Source organism: Symphalangus syndactylus, chromosome 6, assembly GCF_028878055.3.
Source record: "Symphalangus syndactylus isolate Jambi chromosome 6, NHGRI_mSymSyn1-v2.1_pri, whole genome shotgun sequence".
Taxonomy (NCBI): Eukaryota; Metazoa; Chordata; class Mammalia; order Primates; family Hylobatidae; genus Symphalangus; species Symphalangus syndactylus.
In genome coordinates, this window is record NC_072428.2 from 21,781,895 (window position 1) to 21,803,324 (window position 21,430).

Here is a 21,430-nt window from a genome sequence, read left to right on the forward strand (position 1 = left end):
CGCGATCTGGGCTCATTACAACCTCCACCTCCTGGGTTCAAGCGATTCTCCTGCCTCAGCCTCCTGAGTAGCTGGGATTACAGGTCTGCACCACCACGCCCGAGTAATTTTTGTATTTTTAGTAAAGATGGGGTTTCACCATGTTGGCCAGGCTGGTCTCGAACTTTTGACCTCGTGATCTGCCCGCCTCGGCCGCCCAAAGTGCTGGGATTACAGGCATGAGCCACTGCGCCCAGCCCAAAAGACTCTTTTCTAAAAACAGTATCAGAATAACATGTTTTCCCTAAAAACCTCTCCACTGAGAAGAATGTATATGTTCAGAAAGAAACACTGGTAACATTTCAGAAACCAGTGACAAGATAGGCCAGTGCCCAACAATGGAAAACACAGTGTGTAGGACTATCACAGTCCACAGTCCCCTAGAAACCAAAGAGGAAGAGAAGTACGGAATTTTAAAGCGTGAAAGAAGCCCAAAGACCATGTGATCCAGTTACTTGCAAACGCTTTCTAAGGGCAGATTCTTTTGCTCAAATGAAATCTTACCCGGAAGATTTATGTAAAAGCTGAGACGCTCTTATTGAGTCAGGAAGGAACGGGGTGTCTAGAGCCTAACCCACTCTACTCCACTCCCATCCTCTCACCCGCAAAAGTCCTTGTAAGGGCTCCAGGGAGCCCCTGGGGTTCCTCAAGTCGCAGTTTGAAAAAATCACTGTTTCAGGCCGGGCGCGGTGGCTCACGCTTGTAATCCCAGCACTTTGGGAGGCCGAGGCGGGCGGATCACGAGGTCAGGAGATCGAGACCAGGTGAAACCCCATCTCTACTAAAAAAAAATACAAAAAAAAAATTAGCCGGGCGTGGTGGCGGGCGCCTGTAGTCCCAGCTACTCAGAGAGGCTGAGGCAGGAGAATGGCGTGAACCCGGGAGGCGGAGCTTGCAGTGAGCCGAGATTGCACCACTGCACTCCAGCCTGGGCGACAGAGCGAGACTCCGTCTCAAAAAAAAAAAAAAAAGAAAAAAAAAAAGAAAAAATCACTATTTCAATCCCACTTCCTCCTTTTGCCACTGGGGAAAAATGAATCCCGGAGAAGTCCAGGTTACCCAGCCAAGATAGAGGCCTAGGCAGTCACCTCTCTTTCTTCAACAATTTTTCCATGATGACACCCCGAATCCTCTCATGAACTGCCTTTTGTTTCTGCAGGCTATATGCATATTTGTATTTGTGTGTTTGTACCCATGCCAGTGATCCCAAGAAAACATAACAAACCAGTCCCTGCTTTCGCTTTAAAGCTTGGAGTCTGCCATTTGAATACAACATCTCGGCTGCCCAAGATGGCTAGAAGCAGAATGCAAAAAGGCACAGGTTTATAAATACCTGTCTCATAGATGACCTGGGACACTGTGCTTCACAGCCTAAATTAGGCAGAGTTTCTGTTGTCACTGAGAAGTACTAAAAAGCGGGCAGTTCTCAGCGAGACACCTGAGAGCTGGCATCCACATCAGGCCCCCTGGCCTATTAGCTTTGGACACCTGACTGGGCCACTAAGCCTCTTCATTTCTCCATCTGTGAAACAGAGGAGGGGAAAGGGAGGAAGCCGCTGCACAGCTCATTACATCCAAGTGTTCGAAGTTTAATAAGTTAACGTGTCTGATGCCCTGATGGTGCTTAGGGAGAAAAAGTGGAAGAAAAGGCCCTAAAATAGTTCTCCAAGCTGCCTGTTCCCTTCACCTGGTTGGAAGGTGTAGGTTGGAAGAAATAGCCAGGGGGCGTCCTGCTGAACGTGCCCTATCAAGGACAATGCCACAGTCATCATAGCTAACGGAGGGCTTGCCTGGTCTCCTGCGAATCTCATAATAGCCATGAGGAGAGACCCCATCACTTACATTACACTCAGGAAGCCCAGAGATGTTAGCTACATTTTTCTAGGTAGCACAGCTAGGAAATGATGGACACAGGATTTGAATCCAAAGACAACTAGCTGCAAAACCTGAGGTCTTAACACCGGGCCTATAATGCTCTTCCTTCTCACCACATGGGAAAAACAGAGAAAGACATGATCTTACAAAAGCACTGGGCTCAGCCAGCCTGGGAGAGAGGCAGCGCAGACTGGCACCAAGGTGGAATCTCTGTGTTTCCCCTCCAGCTTGCACAGAGGAAAATTCCTCAGCAAACGCACGATCCCGCACAGCTCCCAGGGACGAGAATTTTCTGCTTGTTTACTGAGTCCCCTGGGCTGGGAGTGGGGGGTTGCAGGGCAGGGGTGAGCTGGGCACAAAAGCAGGATAAAGGTAAACTTTCTGCATATGAGAACCATTTCCCCCCCTCCCAGGAGCGGTGTCACACTGTATGTCACCGTCATCAAAGGGGCTGTGCGTAAACCTGAAAAACCAAACGGACCTGTCTGTAGGTGTCACTTATATCACAAGGCTACAGGTGTCTTTATTTCCACTGCACGCTGGTGCTGGGAGCGCCTGCCTTCTCTTGCCTTGAAAGCCTCCTCTTTGGACCTAGCCACCGCTGCCCTCACGTAAGCGCCTTTTCTTTGCTTTTTTGGATGAATCGTAAGGGGTGTCAGGGCTCAGAGGCTCGGCCTGGGGCCTGGGTCTGCTCATCCATCTCCAGCTCCAGGGCCGGCACCTGCGCTGGGTGCAGTCCCAGGGCCTCCGGGAGCTGTTTGACACGGATGTGACGGCTTGCCTGAGAGAGACCTGTTTGCCTCCGCAGGCCGTGCGGCCACCCACCCTCCTCACAGCCCCTACTCCCTCTGGATCCCTTAGCTGAACAAAGGGGAATTAAGAGAACGCGCCCAGGCGCCCAGTTCTCTACCCTCCCTAAAGCTTCTTTGGGAAGGGAAGCTGGATTTTACTCAGAAAAATAGTCAGCTTCAAGGAAAGCCCCCCACCTACCCTTCTCCCCTGGCTGAATTCCTTTCCCCACCGGCCTGCCCACTGTCCCCCACCCCCTCGATACAGAAAACTGTCTTATTATAGTTTGGGGCATTTTCAGGAATTTGTACAAAACAGTTTTAAAAGAAACCCATTTGCCCTCTGACATCTCCCCAGAAGAGAATGCTTCCAGAAAAGCAATGGTTAGGGTTTTTCCACTGTGTTCTCAGGCCTTGTCAGACTCTGCAGTGTGTGGGGTTTCTGCGGGGTTGCCCCCTGCTGACAGCGACAGGTAACACAAGCTCCCTGCTCAGGCTGAAGCCGGGCCCGCGTGTGGATGCCTTTTGTACGCTCGAAATGTGTCAGACCCAACTAGGGGCAATCGCTTCATGTTACAGATGAGGAAACTGAGGCCAGAAAGGCGAGATGACTTAGAGAGGCAGCTCTGTGTTTCAGTCTAGTTCAGAGACCCAGGGAAAGGGGTGGTTTGCCCATCCGAGTGAACGCTTGATTCTTTTGTCTTCGTGTTCTCTGCGATACTGTGTTTCATAGTCTAAGGTATTCTCAGGCCGGAGTTTTCAGTTTGGTCGTCTCCCTTTTTCAGAAGTCACTAGAGTAGCAAATTTTTAGATACATTGTTGATGGCTGATGTTTCCCTCTAAAACAGGATTGAATATATATATATTATTCCCCGTCCTTTGCATATATTGGATTGCATGATTTAAAAAAAAAAAAAAAAATCCCCATTTTGGAGATGAGGAAACCGGAGTTCAAAGAGGGGCATGAATATTTATGTACCACATCTATAGGAAAAAAAGCTTAAGAATTTCAGCAGGCTGGGTAGTAAGAAATGTGCCCCATGTTCGCAGCAGCAGAGGTAGGATTTAACCCCGATGTATGTAATCCAAAACTGGTAAGCTTTGCATCGAAGCTTACAGCAAACTACATGGCATACCTTTGGATCTTCGCTGCACCTTCAGAAAAACAGCTATAAACAGACCAACACACAAACTCCCTAAGCGAGCTAAAGAAAAATGAGGAATCACTTGACAAGAGGTCAGCAAATTGGTTCTCACAGCTGCTGGGATTCCTCCCAGAAGAACAAACACTCAAGCACCCAACCCTCAATCTTTCTTTAGCAGTAAGTGTTGAAATACTCCACTGGGTTCTCCTCAATGGGCCCCTTCTTAGGGAGGTCCAAGGGCTGGGAAATTGACCCTCCCTTGCTCACAAGGCTTGGGAAGTAGTGGACATTTGGGTATCACTGAGGCTTTAGGGAAGGAAAACCGATTTTCTTCCCAATGATACCACTCAGAGGGTGGGGTTGAGGAAGCCCAATCTTGGTCCCTTTTTTCTATATTTTGCACCCTATGGCCTTGTTCTGCACAGTGATGATTTGGCCCGTAAACAGCCAATGTGTAGATGCTTAATTGGGCCAATTTTTGGTCACATGCCCAGAGTGAAGTTGATGATCACCACCAGTCAGGAAGGAATTTTCCTCCTCTGGCAAACTGGCCAAGGATGAGTGGTTTGCTCCTTCCCCTCTCTCTGGGAGGCTGAGCAGGGGTGCCAGGTTGCTCAGGCCATGGGCGCCACACCTGTTATTGCTGCCTCTGATCTGTGTGACGCTGAGAAGCCCACAGGCCCGTCCATCCGACTCGGTGGACCCTGTGTGCATTTGGTGTGTGAGCCAGCTCTGAGAAGGGTTCAGAAGCCACTGGAGGCATCCGGGGACCTCAGCTTCCATGCCATCTCTGCCTCACTCCCACAGGTACCTGCAGCCAACTTTCTCATGTGTGAAGTGAGCCCACCTGATTCCTCCACCTTGTGTTAATCATTCTTGAGGCTTTCCTACTTACTAGGCAGCTAGAATGATGACTACATTTGGGGGAAACTGATTCCAGCTTCCATGGATCTACTGATGGGCAGTGAGTGAGGGTCCAGAGTGTTTAAGGTACCCGGCTAGCCTGGGCAAAGAATATCCAACTGTCCTGAGGTATCTACATCCAACTGGGGTAGAAGGCAGTGGGCACAGGAGAAAAGGGAGAAGAGGAAATCAGGGAGCTTTTTCAGCACTAAAAGTTCAGTCTGTGTGTGTAGTGGTTGGATTTTCCTCCAATTTGGTGGACTTGCTTGACCAAAAAAATGCAAATATAATCAATGTGTATGCATATGTGTGTGAGTGCCCAGGTTTGGATGTGTTGGCTCAATCAGGTGGGTGACTGCAGAAAGTCACAGAGTTAGGGCAGACCTTGGGGGCTGTCTTATCTGTGTTCTTGTTAAGTAGTTGAAGAACTGAGATTTGGAGAGGGGCAAGAGGCAGAATCATAACTCCAGGCCCAGGGCTCCTTCCATGATGAGCCAGCTAGTCCCTCACAAAATGAAAAGTATGTCCAGAACAGCAGGCCAAGGGACCTCCCAGGAAATCCCTGTCTGTTCTGACGCTGACACTAGGTTGATCTATCACAGCACTTTTCCACCTTTTTTTTTTTTTTATCACTTCTCCAAAGGACAGTTTTTAGGTCATTTTTTTCTTAATCATCTCCCCACCAGAAATGTGAGTACCAGAGATAAACTATACATCTACTGTAGACCTTTGGAGCGTGATAAAACACTGTAATTAATAACTCAGTTTTTTGACCCCCAAGAACCCATTTTTGTCCCCTAAAGAGGGGGGCAGTATCACCCCCTTTGAGCAGGCCTGGCCTAACCTCAGGCCTGTGTCCACATATCCCTGGGCCACAATGTTACTTCTGAGAAAGGGGGCTCCGAACATCTGCCTTTTCCCACCCATCCTGCTCTACCTCCACTAAAGAAGTCCTTAAGAGCTAAAATGTTCAATTATTGCAAGGACCTAAGAGGGCCTAGAGAAGAGAGGCTGCTGAATACAAAGCAGCCATTATTCTTGAACTCTCACACCTACTGCATGCTGGCTAAGTAGCCAAGGTCTTTTGTGGAGAGCCCAGAGTTAATAACACCCACTCCTGCTGTAATAGGAAAAAAAAAACAAAACAAAAAAAAAAAAAACACCTTTTTCTGCTTTTATAAAAGGTATTTTTTCCCAAAGCAAGAAATAATTATAGAAGAAAAATAGCATGCTGTACACCTGAGAAGGCCCTTTACAAAAACTTAATGGATATAATTTGCCTTAGAAGGAATTACCAAAGGGAATCAGATACAGCATTGTGTATAGCACCAGAGAGATTACAGATCAAGTGAGTGGGCCGGTGTAAAGAGGAGAAAGAATAACAATATTAAAGGAGGTAAAAATACTATTGATCAAAAAATATTTCTAGTTTTTATATAATGCCATTCAATTTACCAAATGACCTTTTTTTTTTAATACCAAATGACTTTTGAGAGCAATTAGCGAGGCATAGATGAGGAAGATCTCATTCCCACTGTCGTGTTTTGTATTTGATGGATTCCTTATTGGACACGGAAGACCTGGGGACTGTTATGTTTTCTTCCATGTTGAATTCACCTCTCCTTTCTCCCAATCCAATGAAGGTCATATCACAGGCCTGCCATCCTCTTCTTTAGTTTTCTGAGCCTTCTGGCCCAGAAGAAAAGGGATAAATTTGTCTTCAGCCCTCACTTAAAGGAACTTTTCTGAAGTCCAGTCCAGAAAGCAGAAGTGGCTTTCAGCTCCTGAGGCCCTTCCCTTCCTCATAACCACTCACCCCATCCCTCAGCATCCTACCCCCCTCCCTGCCCCCCCACACTCAGGATATAAAACCAGCCAATCCGTGGGAAAATCACAGCCCAAACCCAGGCAGCCTTGACATCTGTTTGATTGGGCTCCCAGGAGGAGATCCATGCCCACGATAATCTGCAGAGCACATTAACCCTCTCCAGGCATCAGTAAAGAGACTTCCCAGCAAAGTCTGGAAATTCTCAGGTGATGGCCCAGAAAAGGTGCCTAAGTGTCAGAATTCAAACTCAGTTATATATTCACATCTGGAGAGGAGTTCTCATGCACGTTTTTGTTGTTGTTGTTGTTGTTGTTTTTGAGACAGAATCTCACTCTGTCACCCAGGCTGGAGTGCAGTGGCATGATCTCAGCTCACTACAACCTCTGCCTCCCGGGTTCAAGCGATTCTCATGCCTCAGCCTCCCGAGTAGCTGGGGTTACAGGTGTGCACCACCATGCCCAGCTAATTGTTGTGTTTTTAGTGGAGACGGGGTTTCACCATGTTGGCCAGGCTGGTCTCGAACTCCTGACCTCAAGTGATATGCCCACTTTGGCCTTCCAAAGTGCTGGGATTACAGGCATGAACCACCGCACCCAGCCTCTCATGCACATTTGATGGTGGTGATGATGATGGTGGTTGGAGATTTTCAAGCATCTGCAAAGAATTGACCTTTGGTTTCAGAATCACACAATCCTGCCCCTCTTAGTACTGAGGTTTGATTTGCTATATAAGTGTGCCTTGGGGCTCAATTGTGTTTTCAGAAAGAGAAGCAGATGGATTGAGAGTCAGAAAACTAAGGACCTCCCTGCCACTTAACTCTGGCATCCACTGGCTATGTGACCTTGAGCTAGTTACACAAATTCCCTGAGTCTCAACTTCCTCAACTGTAAAATGGTGGAGGTGAGGAGGGAAACTGGACTAACTCAGTATTTTCCAACACGTGGTACTCACATCAACTGGCAATGTGCCAGATGAATCTGGTTAGGGGTTGCAAACTTTTTCTTTAAGGGCCAGGTATTTTAGGATTAGCAGGCCAAAAGGCAAAATCAAGGATATGATGTAAATATTTATATAACCACTTAAAATGTAACCACTTAAAAATGTAAAGTTTTTTTTATTTTTTATTTTTTTTTTTTTGTGAGACGTAGTCCTGCTCTGTCGCCCAGGCTGGAGTGCAGTGGCGCAATCTCGGCTCACTGCAACCTCTGCCTCCTGGATTCAAGAGATTCTCCTGTCTCACTCTCCCGAGTAGCTGGGATTGCAGGCATGCACCAACACACCCAGCTAATGTTTGTATTTTTAGTAGAAACGGTGTTTCACCATGTTGGCCAGGCTGGTCTTGAACTCCTGACCTCAGGTGATCCACCCGCCGCGGCCTCCCAAAGTGCTGGGATTGCAGGCGTAAACCACTGCGCCCAGCAGTAAAATTATTTTTAACTGCAGGCTTTACAAAAATAGGTGAGGGACTGCATTTTGCCTGTAGGATGTAGTTTGCTAACCCCTGATTTAGGTGGCGCATGAACCATTTTTATTCAAATGCTTAAATATTTATTTTTATGTATGTTTAAAAAATCCTGACTTTCCATTTATATTGCTGATATAAAGTTTTCCTTTTAATTAGCATATTTATGTTAAAACAAAAAGGGAGTTGATTTTTTTAAGTATTTTAAGTAAATAATAGTGCTCATAATATATGGATTGAGTGAAATTATCACAGTCGTAGGCAAATGACTGAAGTTTACGAAACACTGGACTAGATAAAGAATGCGTTCCTGCCAATCTTAAAATTCCATGTGTTTAATATCCCAAGACACTTACCAGTGGTGTGATCTTGAGCAGCTGTGTTCCCTTTGCAAAATGAGGAAAGAACTACTCTATGTCAACATTATTTCAAGAATCAGAGGCCGGGCGTGGTGGCTCACGCTTGTAATCCCAGCACTTTGGAAGGCCGAGGCGGGCGGATCACGAGGTCAGGAGATCGAGACCACGGTGAAACCCCGTCTCTACTAAAAATACAAAAAATTAGCCGGGCGTGGTGGCGGGGCGCCTGTAGTCCCAGCTACTCGGAGAGGCTGAGGCAGGAGAATGGCTCAAAAAAAAAAAAAAAAAAAGAATCAGAAAAAAGAATTCGGGTGAACAGATTTAATCCACCAAACATGGATTATTATTTTTTTCTGAATTGTGGGGAGATGGGATTCAGCAGAGAGTGGCATGTGGGAATATGGGAAGCAGCAAAGTTGAGACTGGCACAGGCAAGAATGTGTGCAAGCAGGGGCCCCAGGCCTGTTCTTTTCTGCCTTCCTTCCAGGCTTAACCACACACCCTGCCCCAGAGCTCCTTGCCGCCGCCAAAGTGTGTGGGGACTGGAGCACAGCAATTAGAATGGGCTTTTTAAACAGACACACCTGAGCCACCACCCAGCTTCGCTGGCTTTGCATGTGTTACCCGGAATCTCAGAGCCTCCATCCCTCATCTATGGAATGGAACTGCTGCCAGTACCTATCTCAGAGTGGTTGTTCTGAACAGACCAGGAAGAATGAAGCTAAAGTACTAAAGTACTTAGCATGAAGCCCAAAGTGAAGTGCTTGTTGCAATTACCACAGGTCCACACTCATCTCCAAAACCTTGGGCCACACATGCTGCAGAATTCTGAATTCTTCCCAGATTTAGGAAGGCGAGATAGTATATATACCATGGAGTACAGATTACCCCTCAGGGTCTAGGGTTGCTCAAAACATTAATATTTCTGCACTGCATCATAAGAATATTCACTCAGTGCAATAAATAAAACTGTAACCATAGTTATAAAACTGTATAACATATATATGTTGTATGTATGTGTATGTATATATAAAACTATATAACATCAATTCAGGACTGTTTTGTGCTGGAAAATAAGATTGCAGCAAACACCCACACACATACACACACACACTTCCTTTCAGTTTTCAGAGCTTTCAGATTTCAGAATGATGGATTAATCATACACAGTAATTCTTACCTTGTTTTTATTTTTATTTTTTCGGCCAGTTTCTGTGGCTCACGCCTGTAATCCCAGCACTTTGGGAGGCCAAGAAGGGGAGATCACTTGAGGTCAGGAGTTCGAGACCAGCCTGGCCAACATGGTGAAACTCCATCTCTACTAAAAATACAAAACTTGGTCAGGTTTAATGTTACGCACTTATAGTCCCAGCTACTCGGGAGGTGGAGGTGGGAGGATCACTTGAACCCAGGAGGCAGAGGTTGCAGTGAGCTGAGATCACACCACTACACTTCAGCCTGGGCGACAGGGCGGGATTCCATCTTTTAAAAAAAAATCAATTTTATTTCATTTTTATCATTTCAACTTTTAGTGTAGATTCAGGGGGTATGTGTACAGGTTTGTTACCTGTGTGTACTGCATAATGCTGAGGTTTCAGGTGCTGTTGATCTCATCACACAGGTACTGAGCGTAGTGCCCAGTAGTTTGTTTTTCAACCTTGGCCCCCTTCCCTGCCTCCTCCCTCTGGTAGTCCCCAGTGTCTATTGTTCCCATCTTTATGTCCAGGAGTACTCAACGTTTAGTGCCCCCTTCTAAGTGAGAAGATGAGGTATACGGTTTTCTGTTCCTGACTTAATTTGCTTATGATAATGGCCTCCAGCTGCATGCATGTTGCTGCACAGGGCATGGTCTTGTTCTTTTTTATGGCTGAATCTCACCCTGTTTCTAGAAGCATATTATTGAACATCATAAGTCAGAGTTCAGGGGTCAGATGTGAGCAAACAGGAAACATAAATAAAGAGGCAGTATTGCATAATCGGAGCCTCCACACTCCAGTCCCCACTTTGCCACTTCCTAGTTATATCACTTGGGCAAGTGTCTCAACCCTTTTGCCTGTTTTCTCATCTAAAATGGGGATAGACAGGATGTGGCGAGGATGGAATAATGTCACTCATAGGTGACATTAGGGGGTGCCTGCTTCTAGTGAGTGACAGGTTTGTTATCATTTTTAAAAACAAAGTATTGCCCTGCTAGGGGCTCCTGCACAGTGTGGCTTCAGGAGGACCTCACCCCAGCTCCTCACGACCTCTCCCGCTGTCGCAGGGGAATGTTGGACTCGGTGACACACAGCACCTTCCTGCCTAATGCATCCTTCTGCGATCCCCTGATGTCGTGGACTGATCTGTTCAGCAATGAAGAGTACTACCCTCCCTTTGAGCATCAGACAGGTGCGTACGTTTGAAGGAGACCATCTGAGCGCGGCCAGGATGGGCTAGGGCAGGAGGTGGTGCTGGCCTCAGGCGGAAGACAAAGCTGTGCTGGGGCCTAGGAACACCAGAGTTCAGGGCAGAGGGCTGGAGGGCTCCTGGATGGAAGGAAGGGCAACCTCTTGCAGATAAAAGGTGCTGGAACCCTCACCCCCAAACTCCCTAGTTCTGTGGCCTCGAGGCTGTGCACGGCTCAGCTAACCTCTCTGAGCCTCATTTTGCTACCAAGTAAAATACACGTCTCTTGGGGTTATTATGATATTTAAACAATGTAGTAGAAAGAAAGCCCTTAACCCAGGACCTGGTTTGCTGTGTTTGCTTGATCATGGTGGTTTTAGCCAGCATTTACTGAACACGAGCTGTGTACCAAACCTTGTGCCAAGCACCATCTCATCCTTGCCAAAGCCCTATGAGATGAACAATTATTATCCCCATTTTATAAATGAAGAAACTGAGATACAGAGAGGCTAAGTGACTTGCCCTTGGCCTCACAGTTAAGCCCCATGCAAGTTGACCCATCTTATAATTGATATCACACTGTGGTTATTGATATTAATATATCATTGTTCTCTGAGCTTCTATTTCTTTTTCCCTAAACCAGGGGTGATGAGAGCTACTATAAGGACTAAGGGAGCCAAAGGGTGTAAACATGTAGCCTGGCACAAAGCAAGTGTTCAGTAAATATGAGCCCCTCGCTGTTCTCCAGGCCTCCCTCCCCACCCTTCCTCCTCTCTCTCAGCCCAGATTTCTCCACCCGAGAAGGCAGCATGGGACCTTGAGAAAATCCCATGCCGGAGGGAGGCCAGCCGAGCTTTGCCCCCAGAAACCCTCTGAGGGCCTCTGTCACTGAGGTGCTTGGGTGACCGCACATCACATCACACCTGGCTGACTGCTGGCATGACAGGAGCACGCGCTGCTTGGTGGTGATGCAAGTGCCAATCAAGCTGTCAATTCTCACTAAGTGTTAACCCCATGTAGGAGTCCAGACTCAGTGTCTGGAGGCAGGCAGTGTGCAAGAGAGGCCACGCCTCCAGCGGTTGCAGCCAGAAGCCCCTGCCTGTGGGGCCAGGGTCCAGAGGCCAGGCTGCACTCACAGACTTGAGGCACTTACCTACATAACGCAATCCCACACTTGCCCCCACCCCACACAGATGTACACACACATGCACACACACACACACGCGTGCACACACACGCACATGTGAAATCCCTCACCCTCATCTGTAAGGTCTAGATCATTGCATTTGGACTTGAATCAAACAGATACATTGTACAATTCTCCCTTAGGCCTAAGAAGCACGTTGTTTCCCAGAAAGACACGAGAAATGTACTGCGTCTCCTTCCCTTGAAATTTGGTTAACAGGTTAAATCTGAAGGAGGAAAATGAAAACTTTCAAGTCGCCATGCCCTCCCTATATGTCCCACAGTGGTGGGGCCCAGCTCCAGGCTCTCTGTCTACCTATGCACAAAGCCAGGCCTCACTTAACCCAGACCTGCCATCGTGGGAGCCCCCTCTTTCTGCCTATTCTACTGGGAGGCAGTTGGGGTGGCAGTGGGAGGGATGGGCCACAACCACCTGCCCCAGGCAATGGCCTGGGCAGTGAAGCAGCAGCTCTGTGTCATGAAGATCTGGCGTGTCCCAAATGGGAAGTCTGGCTTTGACACTAGCTGTGTCATCTTAACCTCTCATGTCCCAGTTAGTTTCTCATCTGTGAAATGAGAATGACCACAATGCTACCTTGTAGAGTTGTTATGCGAATGAAATGAGTTATCATATGGGAAGTGTTTAGGACACAGTCTCGTACCTGGTAAGCACATGTAAGTGTTTAAAAAATTGAAGGATTAGCTGGACGCGGTGGCTCACACCTATAATCCTAGCACTTTGGAAGGCCGAGGCAGGATTATCACTTGAGCCTAGGAATTGGAGACCAGCCTGGGCAACATAGTGAGACCTCATATCTATAGAATTGTTTAAAAATTATTCGGGTATGGTGGAACATGCCTGTAGTCCTAGCTGCTTGGGAGGCTGAGGCAGGAGGATCCTTGAGCCTGGAAGGCTGAGGCTGCAGTAAGCTGCAATCACGCCACTGCACTCCAGCCTGAGCAACAGAGAGAGACACTGTCTCAAAAAAAAAAAAAAAAAAAAGAAGAGTCAGGGAGCAGGCATGATGGCTCCTGCCTATAATCCCAGCACTTTGGGAGGCCAAGGCAGGCAGACCACCTGAGGTCAGGAGTTTAAGACCAGCCTGGTCAACATGGAGAAACCCTGTCTCTGCGAAAAAATACAAAAATTATCTGGGCATGGTGGCACGCACCTGTAGTCCCAGCTACTCGGGAGGCTGAGACAGGAGGATCCCTTGAGCTCAGAAGGTTGAAGCTGCAGTGAGCCGTGAGTGTGCCACTGCACTCCAGCCTGAGCAATAGGGGGAGACTCTGGGAAAAAAAAAAAAAAAAAAGGATTAGTTTCAGTTTGGGATAATGAACAAATTCTGGAAGTGAATAGCACCAATGACTGCACAACAATGTACTTAATGCCACTGAACTGTACCCTTCAGAAAAGTTAAATTGGTTAAGTGTTATGTATGTTTTACCACAATTTTAAAGAATGAAGTTAACAGAAGTGATTACCAGTGGCATTGCCAGAGTTCCTTAAATCCAACCAAGTCTTGGATATTCAGACACAGCTCTCCGGCCAGAGGCTTCTGCATTTCGATCAGCGTCATGAAAGGTTAGACCAGGTCATTGCTAGGATCCCTTCCAGAAGCTTCTGTGATTCCTGCATCAGGCAATATCGAAGACACAGCCTTCTCTTCCCACCACCCATTGAGAGAACAGAAATTCCCATCAAGGCATGCGGAATTGAAATAATTGAAATAATTCCGCATGCCTTGATGAAAATAAAATATCCTTCAAGACTGGCCCAGGTTCCTAAGGCTCCCTGAGGGATGGAGCCAGGCTTTCGAGTAGCCACCGGCCCTCGGGATTTCAGGCGAAGCTGAGTATCACTGACCTCCAAAAGGTCAAAGTTGGGTGCGAAATGTTCACCTGGAGTGAACACCTCTCTTGGAGCTGCCCAGGCACCGGGTGAGCCTCGTAGCCCTTGCTCTCCTCCACAGGTGGGAGGAATAGCAGGAGGGGCCTTCTGTCTTTTTTCAACAAGGACGTTGCCACCCAGAGAGGTACATCCATTTGGAGTTTCTGCAAAAGCCCCCTCTGCCAGGGCTGGGTCAGGAGACAGCCAGCTTTACCTCTGGGCACTGCTCAGCCAACTTTCCCTGCTCCGTGGCCAGCAGGCTCTGAGACACCTCTCCTGAGGTCCTTAGCCACCTCCCAGGAAATACTATCTGGAATTCTGGGCCCCCCTAAAGATCGTTGCAGTGGCAGCTTCCTGTTCACCCAGGTTCATGGGCAGACACTGCCACTTACCAGCCATGTGACCTTCAGCCAGTTTTTTGAGATATGCTTTTCTCTGCCTCCTAGAGTTGGGGAAATTGAATGAGATTTTGTGTAAAGTGTTTAGTCACATGCCTGGCACTTGGGAAGTGCTCACCCTAGCCAAGAACTCCTCACCAGGCCGGGCGCGGTGGCTCAAGCCTGTAATCCCAGCACTTTGGGAGGCTGAGGCGGGCGGATCACAAGGTCAGGAGATCAAGACCATCCTGGCTAACACGGTGAAACCCCGTCTCTACTAAAAATACAAAAAATTAGCCGGGCGTGGTGGCGGGCGCCTGTAGTCCCAGCTGCTCAGGAGGCTGAGGCAGGAGAATGGCATGAACCTGGGAGGCGGAGCTTGCAGTGAGCCAAGATCGCGCCACTGCACTCTAGCCTGGGCGACAGAGCAAGACTCCGTCTCAAAAAAAAAAAGAACTCCTCACCACTCCCTGTTGGGTGGAAAAACAGCCTTCCCTCTCCTCTCTTCACTGTCCGTATTGAACAAAAATAACAACAGATCTCCATCTCAAGCTTCCCAGTTCAGAATTTTTAACAGCTTAGATATCTGAGACCTGAGGGAAGGGAAGGAAAAGGAGAACAAAAATGATGTGCCTTCTAGACAAATGATGTCTGGGAGAGGGAAGGGTGGAATACTCAGCCTATTTAGGAAAACCAGCTGTTCTCAAAAACCCTTCAAATGGCTTGAGCAGAGTGCTGCTGAATCTGTGCCCTGGTGTGGTAACCACAAAGGATTCTGACCTGCTTTTTGAAGCAGGACTTCTGCTTGGCTGCACTACAGGCAGGAGGGTGGACAGTCACAGATTGCAAAATACTGTAGAATTTCATGAACTCACCCTGCCTTGCCTGTGGCTTTTTCAAAGTAAAGAATGATGACTACTGGAAAATATAACCAAGCGAGCGGGAGGGTTGCTGGCGGGGAGGCTGCATGTAGTTCACATGCATATGATATTTTTAAAAGATGGTTTCTCCAGTCGAGTTCCAGTAGCCAACCTTCCAGTAGTCATTGAGTACCCTGGCCTTGCCACTGCTTTCTGGAGTTCTTTCCTTAACCTCCACAGACCCACACCCCTCCCCTGACAGCCAATGTGCCACGTACACATGCAGCGCCTCCTTTGCTTTGGAATCTTGCTTATACTTAGTCAGCTGCAGAGGTTTCTAAACTGAGGTTCCCGAGAGGCTTTAGGGATTTCCCTGAGGTTCCTCAGGGACCACCAGAGAAGGGAGTGAAAACGACAGTTGAGAAGATGGGGCTTCAGTCCTTCTCTGTGCACCTCCCTTCCTAAGCATGCTTCTCCACTTTAATTCTGAAGACAGTAGAGCACAGTGAGGCTGGGCTGCAGGAGCCAGAATACACCCAGATAACCCACTCCTAGCTCTGCCACTTACGGGTTACATGAGCTTGAAAAGGGTCACACCCATGAGCCTTACTTTCTCCCTTTGTAAAATGGGTAACATGACAGAGGACTTCATAGCATTGTGTTGAGGATAACATGAGAAAGCACAAAGCATTTAGCATGAAGACAGGCACATACTAAGTGCTCAATAAATATGTTAGCTATAATATTATTGCACAATGTGAGATTTTATTTGAGGAAAGCACTTTTTGTAAGAAAAAAAAAGTGCAAAACCCACTAGTCAGAGAAAGAGGCATTTGGATCCCTACATGGGCTTTCCTGAGCAACATTCATGTTTTATGTACAGAAGTTTGAGAGCAGATACAAAGGAAAGAATCTAAGAACTTCTAAGTCAAAACCAGATCAACAAATACAAAATCATCTGAAAGTCTGAGATGAGCCCCGGGGCAGAGCCCACACCTCAGAAGGACTCACTGTTGGCCACCTCTAGCCCAGTCGACATGCACCTGAGCCTTCCGGGTGGCCATGGCCCCAGGACTGCACAGGGCTTGGCTCTCTTGACCCCTTCCTAACCCACACTCCCGAGGCCATGGCTACTTTGCAGCCAGCCCTTCTCCTGTTTTCTCTATCCAGTTTCCGACGCTGCACTGGACTTTACTTTTCCATCTCATGGTCTAAATCTTTCCACAGGCTATGCTGGAAAGCCAGAAAGGGGTATGGGATGGAGCTGGACTGGCTCTGAGAGGAAACTTGAAAGCCATTTATCATTTCAGGTTTTCCCTCGTAACGTCCTTCCTTTCAGGGACAAAGCTGCAATTGATGGTGCCCCTGCTATCCAGTTCATTCACCACCTCTCTTCAGTGCTGCCCCGGGCAAAACACTTTCCCAACTCCCTATGCTAGTAAATCATGCTAATTATGGTCCCAGGTTGTCTAACTCGGGCCTCCTCTGACCCAGACTGTCTGTCTTGTCCCAGCCAAGCCCTGAGCTTGCTTTACTGTAGTTGTTCCTCAGCTAGATTGAGGAAGGCCCCGTTTCCCTGAGAACAAATGTAGTCCCAAAATAATAACCAATAACAGGTGACTTATACTGAAAACTTACTGTCATTCAGATACTGGGCTAAGTTCTTTACCTGCATCATTTCCTTTTCACAACAAACCTCCTAAGATATAGGTACTATTGTTATTTTTATTTTACCAGTGAAGGAAGTTGAGGTCCAGAGAGGTTAGGACAGTTTGTTAGAGTTGCACAGCTAATCCATTGAAGAGCCAAGATTTCAAATCAGGAAGGTCCATCTCCGCAGCCCAGGCTCAGTTGCCGCACCCAACCCTGTGACTTCCATTGGAAGGTCCCTTCCACTCCAACAGGCTCACTGGCAGAATCCTAGAATGGAGGCTGGGAACAAGAATTGGATTCTTGTACAGAATTCCTGTAGGTGGCAGGTTCATCTAGCTTCACAAACTTTCTTATCACTGCTCCCCAATCAGCAGAGGAGAAAGATCAAGTTCCACTCCAGAGGGACATAACTGAAAGCTCTAAGCTCAAACTTCTTTTAGAACCTGCAAATTTTGCATTCGGCTGCATATCTATTTTGTTGTAATATAAAAATCAGGCCAGGCACGGTGGCTCATGCCTGAAATCCCAACAATTTGGGAGGCTGAAGCAGGAGGCTTGCCTGAGCCCAGGAGTTCAAGACCAACCAGCCTGAGCAAAATGGTGAGACCCTGTTTCTACAAAATTAAAAAATTAGCCATGCATGGTGTTGCACACCTGTGGTCCCAGCTACTCAAGAGGCTGAGGGGGGAGGATTGCTTGAGCCCAGGAGAGTGAGCCTGCAGTGAGCCATGTTCAAGCAACTGCACTCCAGCCCAGATGACAGAGTGAGACTCTGTTTAAAAGAAACCAAATAAACCAAAAATTAAAATTTTCCCTCAAAATTTTTGCTTTGAGTGAGGCTCCAAGAAGATGAACAGTGTGGGTTTCAGGATCTTTATATAGGAAGGGCTTAGGGACAACAATCCATTTGGAAGAGATGGCCAAAGGACTTGTCTGGAAATGATTTTTTTTTTTTTTTTTTGGAAACGGAGTTTCTGTCCCGTCACCCTGGCTGGAGTGCAATGGCGCCATCTCGGCTCACTGCAACCTCCACCTCCCAGGTTCAAGCAATTCTCCTGCCTCAGCCTCTCAAGTAGCTGGGATTACAGGCGTGCACCACCACGCCCAGCTAATTTTTGTATTATTAGTAGAGACGGGGTTTCACCTTGTTGGCCAGCTGGTCTTGAACTCCTGACCTCAGGTGATACACCTGCCTCAGCCTCCCAAAGTTCTGAGATTACAGGTGTGAGCCACTGCACCCAACCTGGAAGTGATTTTTTAAGAACACTGCATAAGATTGAGAAGACATCAGTTATCTATAACAAAGAAGGAGGTGGGGCATTAATGGACCCACCCTCTGATCTTTCTCTTGAAGATGCATAATGAAATGTTACGTGACTTTCAATTACCTGCTCTGTGCACCCTGGGGATACAGCACTACCACCATCACCCTCTCCTCTGCTCAGTTTCAGAAGCTTGAGTCTTGTGTGTGTCCTGATGATTAAGAATTTTACAAAGTCACCAGACTCACCTGTGTCCCCAGCTTTTAACAGCTTTTAAAGGACCTAACTCAGCTTTTAACAGCTTTTAAAGATGGCAGCATTAAGGGACCTAAGGCTGGCAATGCAAAAACAAATTAGCTAGGTTTGGTTTCTAAGCTTGGTTTCTAATATAACTCCTATTTTTTTATGAAGTACATAAACCGAAGGTCTAGAAAGGGACGAAGCAGCTGGCTTACACATTTAAAAAAAATTAGAAATGTTTGAAGGAATGTAATTAAAGTGGTGACATGGGAAGCCCAGGAGGTAACCCTAATATTGACAAGTATAAGTGGATGAGCACTTGCCATATGCCTGGCCCTGTTCTAAGTACTTTCCATGTATTAATTTACATAATCCTTTTAATAGCCCAGATAAGTAGGTCCTATTATTTTTATTTTGCAGACGAGTCCGAGGAGGCAGGACCACTAAGTGTGAGAGACCATGTGCCCTTTCAACTTTGAAGGGGAATTCAAAATATAGGAAACCTGGTTTCAAGTTTGAGAACAGTGATTTTCAAGGAGCCTCCTGGAGCTAGTACCTTCACCTCCACTCCCAGCAAAACAGGGTTGCTTTTTTCCAGATAAGTTTTAACTTGAAGAAAATATTATTCAACCATAAAAGAATCCTTCAAAGTTTTAGCATGCGCACTCCAAACAATAATCTTGAAGGAGACAAGTGGCCAAAAGCCTGTGAGATTCTTCATCACAAAGTGATGGCCAGGAGTGATCCAGCCCATGAAGACATGTTGACTGGGCTTCCCGTGGTATTTTGTAAAAACCAAGCCAATTGCCTCACTTGAAAATAGAAATCAGGAGATTTCAGTTAGCAATCTGGTCCTGGCAACACAAGGCCCACCTTTCCACAAGGCAAGGGGTCAGGTAGCCATTGTGCACTTTGGCATGAACTTTCCAATCCCCACTGTCTCCACATGGGGCCACTTCGGCATAGACATTATCTGCTGACCCTGTGGGCATCTGGTGCACACACCCAGCTCTGAAAGCTAAAGTCCTCCTTCTGAATTTAAATGCATCTCAGGTTATAGCATCACTTGTGAAAATTCCCCTAGAATTTCTGAAAACTCCCTCTAGTTCAATTCTTCCTTCCAATGCAGCTGGCCCTGAAACAAGTGTCCTGACCCACTTCAGACTTTAAAAGAGCTGGCAGAGCCTGCTGCTTAATAATAGTGACCTATGGGCATTCAGATCAAGCCTACCAGGCCCAGGATGGGCCTCTACTGTTCGACATAGGCAGAAGGGCCTCATGGCTCAACTTTCCCAAAATGTTGAGATTATTTTATAAATGACAGAAGCATTGAGAAAATCACTTTACATTTCCAGACAACACAACCCATTAAAAATAATATATTCTGCGGGTATATAACCCCTTATTTTATTGCCCTGAGTTCATGTCTTCTGAGTAGCAAAAGGTTCTTCTTCATGTCTTCATTAAGGTTCTAAACACTGTCATCTTCAGTCTCGCCATCCTCTTTCTGATTCTTCAAAGCTAGATTGTATTTTTTATTTTTTCTAGTCAGGCTCTGCTTATCCATTATTGATAATTACAATTACACATATCTACCTTCATCCAAATCTTGCTTTAGTCAGTCTTGAGATGTGTGCCCAACTTGGTCCTCCTCAACCAAGTGTGGGGCGTGGTAAGAGGGAAAATGCCGACAACCAAGAAGAGTTGGTGAGGCCTAACTCCTTTACTGACAGGCCATGTGACCTTACAGGGGTCCCGTCGGTCCCCGGAACGGCAGTATCCTCACGTGTAAAGTGGAGAGAGTGACTGTCAGTCACCTGGTCAGTCAGTCACACTCACTGAGGTAGGCCTGTGGTGGGCTAGGCCAAGCTCCAAGCACTCCTGGTTCAGGGCGAGCAAAAGCTCGAGGTCTGGAGGGGAGGGATGAGGAGGACGCCTGAGGGGCACTCAGTGAGGAGGAGGAGGAGACCCTCTGCGAGGGGGAGTGAGGATGAGCAGAGATTCCTCAGGAGAAGGCAGATGGGGACCACGTTCCATCCAAAGAGAAGTCCCTGTGGGAAGACTCTGGGCCGTGAAGCCTCCTGAGAGAGGAAAGTAGGAGAGGGGCGGGTGAGGAGGGGCTGACGGCGGCCTCCCTCGTCTGGGCAGCCTCCGCTCTGCCGCCCTCCTCCCGTCCTGAGGATGGGACCCCCGGAAAAGCGGCCCCTGGAGGCCTGCCATGGCACCCAGAGCAGCCATTTTCCTCCCAGCTCTGGGGCTGTGGAAGGAGCTTGCGGATGAGGAGAGGGAGCCTCCGCAGGACTCTGGCTCCCCTCCAGGGGCCGAGGCCGCACACAAAGCCGCTCTGTGGGTGAGCTTCAAAGCGGAGCGCCGAGGAGCAGGGAGCCAGCGCCAGCAACGCCTCCCCGGTGTGGGGCCTGGGCGTTTCTCCGAATCGTTGAGGCCCCCTTGGCTTCCGCAAACACTATGGCCCTCTTCAAGTGCCAAAGAAAATAACAAGGGGGTGGAAGCAGAGAGGGGAGGGGAGGGGAGGGAAACAGGGGAACAGAGCCTTGGCGAAACCTTTCCATGAAAAGAAATCAACTGTGCCCTCCGACGGCCGCACACCGATAGCCATCTAGGGCAGGGCCCGGGCAGGACCCGCAGCTGAAAAATGTCAAGGCTCATAAACATCTCTCAGGGGAAGCCAGTAAAGTCCAAAGGCCCCTCAGGTTTACTAAAGCCAGAAATCAGTAGATGAAAGCTCAGGCCGAACTCAGGAATGGCCCCTTGTTCTGCCAGGAGCCCCTGCCTGCCCTGAAGAGCCCCCACGGGCCTGGTAGGCCAGCTCCAGCCAGTGGCCAGTGAGCAAGACCTGAGTCATCTGTCTCACCGGCTCCCTGGCTCTTCCTATCTGTCAGGTAGAGGCTACGACATCAGCCTCAAGCACCCTGGCACAATATTGACGCTTTGATCTTAATGTATCTAAAATTCTGAAAATTTTTAAATAAAATAAATCAACTGCTCCTCCACCCACCCTTCGGTGGGAAAAGAGATCTCTGGAAGACCTTTGAGTTTTAAGGGGAGCCTCTATTTCCTCTTTTGTGGAATAGTCCAATTACACCTACTGGATAGGATTGTTGAGGGGACCTGAGAAACTTGAGACAACAAAAACACGTAGCGCCTTGGCTGGCTGAGG

The 21,430-nt window shown here is 47.7% G+C and overlaps 1 protein-coding gene across 3 annotated transcripts in view; it reads left to right on the top strand.

Annotated features, from left to right (window-relative positions):
- Positions 1 to 4,477: 4,477 nt before the first annotated feature.
- Positions 4,478 to 21,430, top strand: part of ELF5 (E74 like ETS transcription factor 5) — a 38,364-nt gene continuing 21,411 nt past the window's right edge. For 2 of the 3 annotated variants that reach the window (XM_055281956.2, XM_055281959.2), the window contains exons 1-2: positions 4,478 to 4,654; positions 10,663 to 10,787. In XM_055281956.2, the coding sequence (XP_055137931.1) occupies positions 4,629 to 4,654; positions 10,663 to 10,787 (151 nt within the window). In that variant the 5' untranslated portion in view covers positions 4,478 to 4,628. Of the gene's footprint in view, positions 4,655 to 10,662; positions 10,788 to 21,430 lie in introns of those variants that run through there. The other variant, XM_055281960.2, reaches the window with a different exon arrangement.